The sequence below is a fragment of the Papio anubis genome, chromosome 16, assembly GCF_008728515.1.
Source record: "Papio anubis isolate 15944 chromosome 16, Panubis1.0, whole genome shotgun sequence".
NCBI lineage: Eukaryota > Metazoa > Chordata > Mammalia > Primates > Cercopithecidae > Papio > Papio anubis.
The window spans coordinates 59,904,666-59,916,678 of record NC_044991.1 but is presented as its reverse complement, the minus strand read 5'-3'; the positions used below and the strand labels follow the sequence as shown (position 1 = coordinate 59,916,678).

Here is a 12,013-nt window from a genome sequence, read left to right as displayed (position 1 = left end):
CAACCTACTTCATTCCATGGACACTTTGGATTACAGGCCAACTGGCAAACCAGGGAGTTAGCCTTCCCTGATGCCCTTCTCATCCCCTTCCCTCATGCTCTTGGCCTATTAGGAGCACTTCTAGCTGGGTGCGGTGGCTCACACCTATAACCCTGGGGCTTTGGGAGGCTGAGGCAGGAGAATGGCTTGAGCCCAGGGATTTGAGACCAGCCTAGGCAGCATTTACTACACTTTTTATTTATTACAAAAAAATAGGCCAAGCATGGTGGATCACGCCTGTAATCCCAGAACCTTGGGAGTTCTGGGATTTGAGAGGCTGAGGCAGGTGGATTACCTGAAGTCAGGAGTTCAAGACAAGCCTGGTCAACATGGTGAAACACTGTTTCTACTAAAAACACAAAAATTACCTGGGCGTGGTGTTGCACACTTAAAATTCCAGCTACTTGGGAGGCTGAGGCATGAGAATTGCTTGTACCCTGGAGGCAGAGGTTGCAGTGAGCCAAGATTGTGCCACTGCACTCCAGCCTGGGTGACAGAGCAAGACTCCACCACAAAAAAAAAAAAAGAAGAACAACTAGCTGGGTGTGGTGGAATGTGCCTATAATCAAGCTGCTCAGGAGGCTGAGGTGGGAGGACTGCTTGAGCACAGGAATTGGAGGCTGCAGTGAACTATGATCACGTCACTGTACACCCAGGGCGAGACCCTGTCTCAAAAAAAAGAGCCCTTTCCTACACACGAGCTCTACCCCAATTAAGCTACAACCACGGCCACCACAAAACATAAACCCTGTATGCTGCTTCCAGGGCAAATTAGCTCCCTCTTCCCATGCCTAGGATTCCATTCAACAGGCAGCTGTCTGCAGACTGCAGGAACCTAGGAGCCTTGGGGGCCCACCCACATCCTGCCCACAGGGCCCAGTGCTCACCGGCAGCAGCTTGTGTTGCTACAAAGCAGCAGCTCTCGGCCCTCGCAGCACACGGTGCAGTAAGACTGATAGCCATCGTCGTCATACATGTAAAACAGCTCAAGGAAGCGATCCTGGCAGCCAGAGAGAAACACCAGTGAAATCGGAGACCAGAGAAGGCCACGCCCTGCCAGCTTGCTGGTGGAGGCCCTACGATACAGCCACAGAACACACTGCTGGTGGCTTGGTGTCCTTTAAAAGGACAACTGGCTGTGACCTGTGTGCCTCTGGCCTCTACGACAGCTCTCCCCCATCCCGCCCCAGAGGCAGAGTGCAAGGCAGCTAGGATGAGTGGGCTTCACTGAGGCTCCACACAGGTGCTGCTCGGAAGGACAGGGGAGCTGGAGGAGGCGAGGGCAGGAAGGTCCGGAGCAGCAGGAGGACTTACCCGGCATGTCTGACAGAGGCCCCCCTCAAACAGAGGGTGGAAGGACACGGGGTTTTTCCTGCCACAAGACAAACAGCCGTCTGTAAGAAAAACAGGGTTGGGGCTTGTGGCAATTGAGGCCCTGACACCAGTTGCTGAAGCCTGGGTCTCTCAGTTCCTAAGATTTTCCTCCAGGCCAGCTGCTTGCCAAGGACTCTTCGTGCCTCAGGCCATGCCTCACAGCTTCTACCTTTCAGCAATGCTTCCAGGTGGCATCCCTACTTCACAGATGGGGAACATCAAGATGGGCAAGGGGTGCCCCAGGAGGATGATGTCAGGCAGAACGCTGAGCAGAGGGACCTCTCTGGTGTGACAATCCTTGAGAAGCTTTAATTACTGGGACATCGAGGATTTTGTGGTGACTCCAATTGGCTTGTTGTCTCATGATAGGACTTGCCCACGCCCACACCCTAAAAACAGCAAATGGCTGTAATCTCAGAATCCGGGTCCTTTAACCAGTAGACAACCCTGCCTTCCCTTCATATCACCAGATCAGCAAGGAGTTGCATCCCTGGCTGGGTAGATAGGACCTTTATAAAACCCATGACCAAGCATCGCTACCTAGCCAGATGGGTGAGTGAGTCTTGGGGAATAGGATTTCTAAATCGAAGCTCTTCCCCGGGTTCTCTGGGCCAGGGATGTGGTGTTTTCCTATTCAACACGGAGTAACTGGGGGTTAAGGGAGCAAGGGAGACTTCATCCTCACACATTCTGTATTCCATGAGGTATATTCTGGCCAGAGTATCCAATCCAGTGGCAATCCCCAGCCAGGACAAGCAGACTATTTAACCTGACAGTAGGCAAGTGAGTAAAAGCTAGTTAGTTGCCGTTCTTTGGGAAGTTCATGATACCACTAACCTTGGTTTTAGGTTATGGTTCTCCCGGCCAAAATGGCCTGGCTTCCCTTCTTCCTCACCATACCTTTCCTGTCCCTTTCTCTTAAGGGGCACAAGTGGGCAATTCATTCCATAAACTAGCAACTAAGATGCAGGGACTAGAAATGGGCCTTGGCCTGAGGTCAAGGAACAGAGCTCTGGGTTAAACCCTGACAGGGCGGATGAGCCAGGACAAGGAAGGCATAGAGCCCTAGCCAGGGTGTGAAGGGGATGACTGGGAGGGAGAGAGCGTTACCTTCCAGGCTGCTCTTGTTGTTGGCAACATCTGAAGCCATTTGTTCTATTGAGAAAAGAATAAGAAGGCATGGGATGAGGTCAGGGAGCCGGGTACGGATCAATTCCTGGTCTGCAGCATCCTCCTCCCATCTGCCCCATGATCCCAGGTAGCGGGTCCCCAACAATCACCTCGGCTCTGATCTTCATCCCCTCGGTCTTTGCCGTTGTTATAGCAATTTGTCTTGAGGCGCTTGGGTGCGGGGCAGTAGTCAGAGGTGGCTGAGTCGTCAGCTGTGCGTCTTCGAGTCTTGTTCTCTGTGAAAGGTAATTAGACTGCAGCCGTGGCTTGGTAGGAGGGTCCAGAGAGAATGTGGGCCCAGGACAAGACCATGCTATGCCTGGGTACCAGCTGCAATTGGGGCATGACAGGGGGTCCACACTGAATGTATATGGCCCCTTGATGGGCAACTCACAACAGGAGCTCATTCAAAACCCCTTGCACCCAGGATTCTTAACACATGCTTACAAGGTTTTAAATGGCCACAACTAGGAGGTAAAGATGACTCAGCTCAGAGAGCAAAGCTCAATTCAAAGCTAAAAGCCTGACACAGCTATGTCTGTGATATCTGACATGCTGGGCAGTAGGCATGGGGGTGGCTACTGAGAACTTGAAACTGGTGAGGAAATGAATTCTGTATTTAATGTTAATTAAAACACTGACAAACAAGTCAACTAGGACTAGCCTAGACCTATGAGTCTACTTTCTCAAATGCGTGTTTTATGAATTTAGTTAATGTGTTTAAACATCTACATCTGTATTTAGTTATCAATCTGTATATACTTAATACGGATCAAGTATTTTCATTGCAAATTTAGCATCAAAATTGAGATCTGTAAAATATGTACTATGTAAAATATATAAAATAAGTGAAAATTTGAAAACAGCACTATAAATGTAGACTATCTCAGTTTTTATAATAGCTGAATATTGAAATGTTAACATTTTGGAAATTTAGTGCTAAAAAAATCATGATTTGTATTAATTTTACTTGTTCCTTTCTTGTTGCCCAGGCTGGAGTGCAATGGTGTAGATCTTGGCTCACTGCAACCTCCGCCTCCTGGGTTCAAGCAATTCTCCTGCCTCAGCCTCTTACAGGCATGCAGCACCACATCTGGCTAATTTTTGTATATTAATAGAGATAGGGTTTTGCCATGTTGGCCAGGCTGGTGAACTCCCGACCTCAAGGGATCTGCCTGCCTCAGCCTCCCAAAGTGCTGGAATTACAGGCATGAGCCACTGCACCAGCCTCCTTTTTTCTTTCTTTCTTTTTTTTTTTTTTTCTTTTTTGAGACAGGTTCTCAGTGTGTCACCCAGGCTGGAATGCACTGGCATGATCTTAGCAAACTGCAGCCTCGACCTCCTGGGCTCAAGTGATCTTCCCACCCCAGCCTCCACAGGCACACACTATCTCACACAGCTAATTTTGTATTTCTTGTAGAAACAGGGTTTCACCATGTTGCCCAGGCTGGTCTTGGAACTCCTGAGCTCAAGCAATCTGCCCACCTCAGCGTCCCAAAATGCTGGGAAATCCAAGAGATGGTTATTTGCATCCCAAAGTGCTGGGATTACAGGCATGAGCCACCAAGCCCAGTACCTCTTAATTTTCAGTGAGGCTACTAGAAAAAATTTTAATTACATAATATGGCTCCCATTCTATAAATGAGATTTTGTAAAACCCATTTGTCTTTCTATACGGAAAATCTTAATGAACGTGGTTAAATTTGACTCTGACCCTAGGAAAGAAAATTGTACAGCCATTAAAAATCGTAAGGACCCTTTCGTGACAAAATGACAGACAGTGCTTACAGTATTAATATTAATAAAGGGGAAAGCAGGAATCCAACTAGTGTTCAGAAAAATCTGGAAGGATGTGCAACCCAATATTAACCCGGAGGGTATTTGTGAGGGTGGGATGTGAAGGGAGAGTGGGGAGTTCAGATAGACTCTTCAAGAAATTTGATTCTTTTCCAGTGACCATTTTATATGCAAAGAAATCAGAAGAAAGTGCATAGAAAACAGGGAACAGTCAAAAGACGGGAAGGAAATACCGTATTTCCTTGATTCTAATTTCCTACTGCCTGCACGACGCACCTTCGACTTATTAACCACTTTTGAGGCGGAAACAAAACAAAACAGAAAAAACATTACATTAAATGTATGGACTGTTTTCTTTTTTGAGACAAGGTCTTGCTCTGTCGCCCAGGCTTGAATGCAGTGGTGCGATCTCGGTGCACTGCAACCTCTGCCTCCTGGACTCAAGACAATTCTCCCACCTCAGCCTCCCGGGTAGCTGTGACCACAGGCACATGCCAAGCACACCAGGCTAATTTTTCTATTTTTCACCATGTTGTCCTGGCTGGTCTCGATCTACTCGCCTCAAGCGATCTGCCCGCCTCAGCCTCCCAAAGTGCTGGGATTACAGGCGTGAGCCACTATGCCTGGCCTTTAAATGTATAGATTGTAAGACAAGTCCTGGATTTCTAGAAACCAGAGTTATCTTATAATGGGAGAAATATGGTACTGGTCAAAATGTTAGCAGGTGGCATATGGTTCTTCTTTAACACTTTCCAATTTTCTCGAATGAGCATAGCTTAACTATTTTTTTCCTTTAATAAAAAAGGTGCTAGTCAACACTGCATCCTGACTTCAAGGCAGATGTCAGATTCAACACAAATTATATGCACATGACCATCAGCAAGAAAGTGGCCAGGGAAGTCAGATAGGGCTGACACAGCCTTCGTATGCCTGCAATTTTTCCAACATTCAGAGTTGAGCCCAGCTGCTAGAAAGCTGGGTGGGCGTGGGGCAGCAGGGGTGGCTGACTCTCCCAAGAAGTGGTCCCACCAGCAGAGGCAGCAGGTGCTGCCATGGGGACTCATTCCCACCTGGTTGCGTGTTGTTGGGTTTGAGGCCCTCGATCCCAGTGGGCTTGAAGCCCCCGTGGGCCCACTCCAACATGGGCTTCAGCTGGTCCTCCAATGAGTCTCCAGGGCTGCTGGGGAAGGTCTTGCCAGCTCGCACCCTAGCTTTCTGCAAAGGCAGAGTCTGTGATGAATGGCGGGTGGGGAGGGGGTGCTCGCCAGGCCACACCCAGGGAGTCCCCCAGCCAGGGCCTACATTCCCCTTCACACTAGGCCCTTTCATAGCCAGACAGCTGTCCTGGGCTGCGGTATGTGTCAGAGGAAGGAGGGGCCTGTGCAGGGAAAGGCCTCGGAAGGGGGGTTGTGGTTAAATCTTTTCATGCAGGCACCAAATAGGATCTCTTCCCCCTAGAGAATGTGAGTGGTCACCTCCCTCTCAAAAGGCAGATAGATCAGAATTAACTCTACCACCAAGATACAGAAGCCCCAGTCAGCACTACCTCATCTCCTCTGTATCTTATATAAGAAAGCACTAAATTTCTTGTTTCATCTCCCTAAAGATGGGGACGTTAACTTGTGTCCAACATGAAGGACCATGAGGATTTCAGTGTCTAATGAAGCCTTTGGCAATGAGAAGAGGCTGGCTCTTAAATGCTGAACAAAGGTGGGCAAAAAAAATCAACGTGAAGGGAGAAACAGGGTGTAATGGTTCGTAGGGGATAAGATGGCCCACAGATAGAAGGCAGCCGGCCTCCACTGCCGTCTTGCCGCGAACTCCACCCCTCATAAGGTGGCTCTGAGGTCTCTAGAAAAGCACATTCACTGATATGAATATTGCACCCCTAACTGCCCGTGCTCTTTCCTTCTGATTCAGTTAATGGTCCCAATAAATGGCAGCTGGGATGTCTCAGATTCCTTTGTTGGATGGCCCAATCCGGTGGCCATCATGTTATGTTGGCATTTACCTCCTCCCTGGCCAACCTGTCCCCTCCAAACCACCCTTGGCAACACTGAGCTAGGTTTCCGTGGGTCTCTTCCTTCATCCCTGCTCTCAGGGCCTAGCCCTCATTCCCTCATCCCATGTTACCTCCAGAGCATGGTACATGGCTTTTCGATAGGAGACGAGCTTATTGAAGGTGGCCAAATTAAAGTGCTGGCTGAACAGCCCCAGTGCCACCAGTTTGTCTGCAGAGACCTAAAAGAGAAAGACATCATCAACATCCACCTACAGGTGTGTCCCAGGTGCCATGTCTATCACAATGTTGTCCACCAGATGCAGAAGATTTTCATACACTTTAACCAAGAACCCATTCCGGGGGATCAAGTCCACAGATATCCATTTAAAAGGAAGGAAAGGAAAAAGCAGAAAACTAGAAATGACAGAGTCTCAACACACAGATACCCAGAAACTTGTTAGTTATGACACTCCCACTGTGGAAAAGGAGGATACTCTGAATGAAGGCAATGAGGCGAACCCTGTGTTTGTATACATTTTACAAGCAAGTGTCCCTGGTGTGGAACCCTGAGGCTCAGTCCTAATATTCTCTGTGGATGCTCCGGCATCAGGGGTTTGTACATATTCCTTCTTTCCTAAGCATGGTAATTGTTTACTCTTTACCCTTTTATTAAAATGAGTTCAAAAGCCGGGCGCGGTGGCTCAAGCCTGTAATCCCAGCACTTTGGGAGGCCGAGATGGGCGGATCACGAGGTCAGGAGATGGAGACCATCCTGGCTAATACGGTGAAACTCCGTCTCTACTAAAAAAAAAAAAAAATACAAAAAACTAGCCAGGCGAGGTGGCGGGCGCCTGTAGTCCCAGCTACTCAGGAGGCTGAGGCAGGAGAATGGTGTAAACCCGGGAGGCATAGCTTGCGTGAGCTGAGATCCGGCCACTGCACTCCAGCCGGGGCGACAGAGCGAGACTCCGTCTCAAAAAAAATAAAAAAATAAAAAAAATAAAATGAGTTCACCTAATGAATGTGTTTAGAAAACAGTGCTTGACACAGTTAGCACCTTTCACTTATTGTGATTATTTAACTTTAGTTCTTGTGATTTAATCCATATTCCACAAGTCTCCTGATGTACCAAGTCCCCAGACCAAGCATGAAATGACTGAGTTGCCAGTGAGAGAGAAAATGGCTATTCAGGGATGCTAATCAGAACTGAAAGGCCAGACGTAGTGGCTCAGGCCTATATTCCCAGCACTCTGGGAGTGGGAGTTGGAAGGACCGCTTGAGCCCAGGAGTTCAACTAGCCTGGACAACAGAGCAAGACCCCATCTTTACAAAAAATTTTAAGAACCAAACACAGTGGTGTGCACCTGCAGTCTCAGCTGCTCTAAGGAAGGATTGCTTGAGCCCAGGTGACTGAGGCTGCAATGAGCCATGACAGTGCCACTGCACTGCAGCCTGAGTGACAGTGAGGACCTCATGTCTTAAAAAAAAAAGAACTGAAAGACACAGGGAATGTTCTATTCTCCACAGAGAGTTCTCACACTCATGCAAACCTCCATTTTATGTGGGCGTGTGACCACCACCGGGGAGAAAATACCGGGGGGCTCTGGTAGGGGTAAAAAAAAACCGCTCCAACACAAGTGCTGGTTCCAGCGCCCAATGGCTCCCATGCAACCCAAACAGCACACACATGCTGAGCAGGCACTTGCCCAGGCCAGAGCCAGGTCCCATATTGTCATCTCATCCCCTAATGCTGACAGCCCCACACTGCATTGTATTAGCCTCAGACTCTGTCTTGCAAAGTGCGTTTTATGTCTCAATGGGGCAAAGCAATTGCAAACAATCCATCTTCCTTCACTTGACAGAAGTTACTGCTCTCCCATCCCTGGAAGTAGCTGCCTCACTGCCAGCATGGGCCCAGGACTTGTCCTTCTGCTCCCTCTGCTGGTCACAGCAGCCAACTGCATGCAGAGTCTCTTCTACAAGGGAGACTCCAGACCCAATATATTATTGTAACCCTTGGGAAACTTGAATTCACTCATGGCAAATGGCCCCTGGTAGCTCAATTTGTGGGAAAAACAGAATCTCTGCTTGAGGCTATACATGCACTCTGATGAACAGAATCACAATATGTATTACATATGCAGTTGCAGTCCTCATATAAATGTCATGTTGAAAAAAATCACAATATTCACATGGTAAATAGTGGCATTTGACTTATGTCTGGGAGAGGATTAAGGTACAGTCCTTCCTTCAATCCTGCCTGGCTTGCTGGTGCTGCAACTCCAACTTGCCCAATGACCTTAGGCACCTAACTTACCCTCTCTCAGGGCTCTGAGGGTGGGACAAATATTTACTTCTAAGAGACCATCACAGGAAAGTTCTGTCTGATTAAAATCTTTGTTGAGGCCAGGCGTGGTGGCTTCCGCCTGTAATCCCAGCACAGGAGGCTGAGGCGGATGGATCATCTGAGGTCAGGAGTTGGAGACCACCCTGGCCAACATGGTGAAACCCAGTCTCTACTAAAAATGTAAATATTAGCAGGGCATGGTGGCGGGTGCCTGTAACCCCAGCTACTCAGGAGGCTGAGGCAGGAGAATCGTTTGAACCTGGGAGGCGGAGGTTGCAATGAGCCAAGATCACACCACTGCACTCCAGCCTGGGCAACAGAGCAAGACTCCATCCCCCCCCAAAAAAAAAAATCTTTGTTGAAAGAGTGTAAAAATCAAAACAGCCTAGTTATGCCCAACATAGCTCTTCCCCAGATAAATTTAATTACCAAGAAAGATTTTAAATGGCTAATATCAATCATGAAGAGACTCTGAAATAACCAATTCTACTAAAAACCCTTTTCATAACTGACACCAGGTAACTGCAGGCCACCTAAGGATGCCTTTCTCTCCCCATGGCTAAATGACAAGAGGCCATGGCCATGCTTCTGGTCTCTTCCAGGCTTCTCCACTGAACACTTTCGGGTACCTGCTCACATGGCCACTCCTGGCCCCTCAGAGTCCACACTGGTGGTTCTGCCCCCAAAAGATAAATGTAAGAAATAACATAAAATCAACTGCCCATGGATCCAGAACTTTCTAGCACTTTTGTCCCCTGTATAAGTAGACCCATAAGACACTAAAAATCTGCTGTAGCTGGTTAACACAGGAAGTTTTGTCCTTCCTCCCAGACAGTGTGAAGACATAGGCTCGTGCATCTGCAGAAGGCAATCCCAGGCCTTTGTCTTCAAAGGAAGGAAGGAAGGCACAGCCTCAGGCCTGCAAAGCCCCTTGCCCTTCCCCAGACTCACCTCGGAAAACTTGCCATCGCCAAACCACTGGACCCACCGCATGCCAGACATAGCCTGTCGCTTAGAGGTGGCCTTCCAAGACACCACCATGGCAGGCCACCAGGAGAAGCCCTTGATCTTTCCCCACACGAGGTCCCCTATTCCAAACTCCTTCCCATCCTGGAATAAAAGTCACATGAAGAAATCCCAGTGAGGAGAGGCCATCCTGTCCACTCCACTGTCCCTGAGGGCAACAAAAAGCTTGCCATAAAATACAAGATGTAGCCAGACACTGTGGCTCATGCCTGTAATTCTCAGTACTTTGGGAGACCGAGGCGGGAGGATCGCTTGAGGCCAGGAGTTGGAGACTAGCCCAGGCAACATAGCAAGACTCCATTTCCACAAAAGAATTTATAAAGTAACTGGGCTTTGTGGTGCATGCCTATAGTCCTAGCTACTAAGGAGGCTGAGATAGGAGGATCGCTTGAGGCCAGGAGTTTGAGAGTAGCCTGGGCCCCATAGTGAGATCCCTTCTATACAAAGTAAAATGTAGGAATGGACATAGAAAAAAGGGATCCTAACACATAAATACATACATGTGTAAGTAGTCTTCATGTAGCAATGCTTGAATAAAAGCATAAACAACCTCAATTGGTTAATTAAGCTATGATCCAGACCACTGGATTTATTATACAGACATGAACCTCAGGCAACTGTAGTTCTTAATAGAAGAAAAAGGTATAATATGTACAATATATACAGTATGTACAATCTGATGAACAGAATCACAATATGTATTACGCATGCAGTTGCAGTCCTTATATAAATGTCATGTTGAGAAAAATCACAGTATTCACGTGGTAAATACTGGCATTTGACTTATGTCTGGGAGAGGATTAAGGTAAAGAAAGGACTGTGGTGCATATGGAAGATATTCAGAATTCAAACATGTCAATTATTACAATTACAAAAATTCTAACAACTATTGTCACTCTATGTTACCAACAGTAGCAGGTAACTGGTTTTTCCCCATGTTCAGTCACCCTGGGCAGGAGCCCCTCTCGGCCATACCTGATACTCTGAACTGTCTCCATCTCCACTGTCTGCCTCCACCTGCGGGGACTCCATGCCCTCCTGCTGGCTGTCCTGGGCTAGGCGGGCATAGGGGGTACTGCTGCTCTGGGGCGTCACACGTGTGTCCTCTGTGTCATCTGTGAGGTCGATGGTAAGGTAAGAGCTGGCAGGGGACGGCCATGGCGTTCCTACCGATGCTGTTGCCCGCCGTCTCAGGGACTGTGGACAGAAGGACACATAGTTTGGGCCACAGTAAAGGATGCTGGGGACCAACGGCACCCCCATATGCCTCCTAGGCAAAAAGAAAGAGGAAAGACCGAAGTTAAAGAGAACAGAGACCGCTGAAGAAACTTTTCCAGGAACATGTATCCCTTAAGAGGTGGGAGAAGGTCATTATAACTGTCCCAGCGACAGAGACAGAAAGACACGAAGGCACAAATGATGGGTAATGACGAGGGACTCTTAGAGCCAAGCTCGGAGCAGGTCACTGGCTTCTTTGAGCGTTTACTGTGCATGTGACTATTCTTACAATGAGAGTGAAGTGTTGCCATACCCCCTAGGGTTGCCTCAAGACAGGTGAAGACATTAGGGAGAAGACAGTCCTGGAAGTCAGTGGTTTCTACCTTGTTTCCAAGTTAGAGAAAGAATCAAGTCAACAGGGAAAACTTCCATTCCCAACAGAGGGTCATCTGAGATCAGATCAGGAGAGAAGCCAACAGGCTTACAGGAAGCTTACCCAGGAAAGAAAAGAAAAAGCAAGAACCTGAAAAGCAGTGTGAAAAAAGGACACAGATTATCCACCAGTCACAGACAGTAGTGCAGTGAGTGAGGTCAGTGCATCTGAGATCAGACCAGGAGAGAAGCCAACAGGCTTACGGGAAGCTTACCCAGGAGAGAAAAGAAAAAGCAAGAACCTGAAAAGCAGTGCAAAAAAAGGACACAGATTATCCACCAGCCACAGACAGTAGTGCAGTGAGTGAGGCATATCTCCCAGTTAGAGACTGGGGGCAGGGGTCTGGGCATCTGGGGAACCAACCCTGGTAGCCGGGAACTCCACGGGAGACTCGTCCACATGGTTGCGGCCCTGCCGGCCTCGGGTGGAACGTGGGGAAGGCCTGTGCCTCTCCCGGCTGGAGACACTGTTGTTATTTCGAGTTCGGACCTGGAAGCAAGAGAGGACATGCACTGGGCCTTAGGTGACTGGAGGCCTGGGGTCTGGCGGGGCCAGGAGGATTAGGCCTTGAGGTGGCCAAGGAGACCTGGTAGCCAGCTTCAGGACA

The 12,013-nt window shown here is 48.4% G+C and overlaps 1 protein-coding gene across 9 annotated transcripts in view; it reads right to left on the bottom strand.

Moving 5' to 3' along the window:
- The window catches only part of DNMT3B (DNA methyltransferase 3 beta), a 48,294-nt gene that overhangs the window by 11,133 nt on the left and 25,148 nt on the right, over nt 1-12,013 (bottom strand). For 6 of the 9 annotated variants that reach the window (XM_003904868.4, XM_003904870.4, XM_017944883.3 and 3 more), the window contains 9 exons: nt 11,770-11,895; nt 10,731-10,952; nt 9,681-9,839; nt 6,514-6,621; nt 5,451-5,595; nt 2,694-2,819; nt 2,524-2,568; nt 1,354-1,433; nt 927-1,039 (listed from right to left, as the gene is read on the bottom strand). In XM_003904868.4, the coding sequence (XP_003904917.2) occupies nt 927-1,039; nt 1,354-1,433; nt 2,524-2,568; nt 2,694-2,819; nt 5,451-5,595; nt 6,514-6,621; nt 9,681-9,839; nt 10,731-10,952; nt 11,770-11,895 (1,124 nt within the window). The remainder of the gene's footprint in view (nt 1-926; nt 1,040-1,353; nt 1,434-2,523; nt 2,569-2,693; nt 2,820-5,450; nt 5,596-6,513; nt 6,622-9,680; nt 9,840-10,730; nt 10,953-11,769; nt 11,896-12,013) is intronic. The other 3 variants (XM_003904871.4, XM_021921140.2, XM_017944885.3) reach the window with 1 other exon arrangement.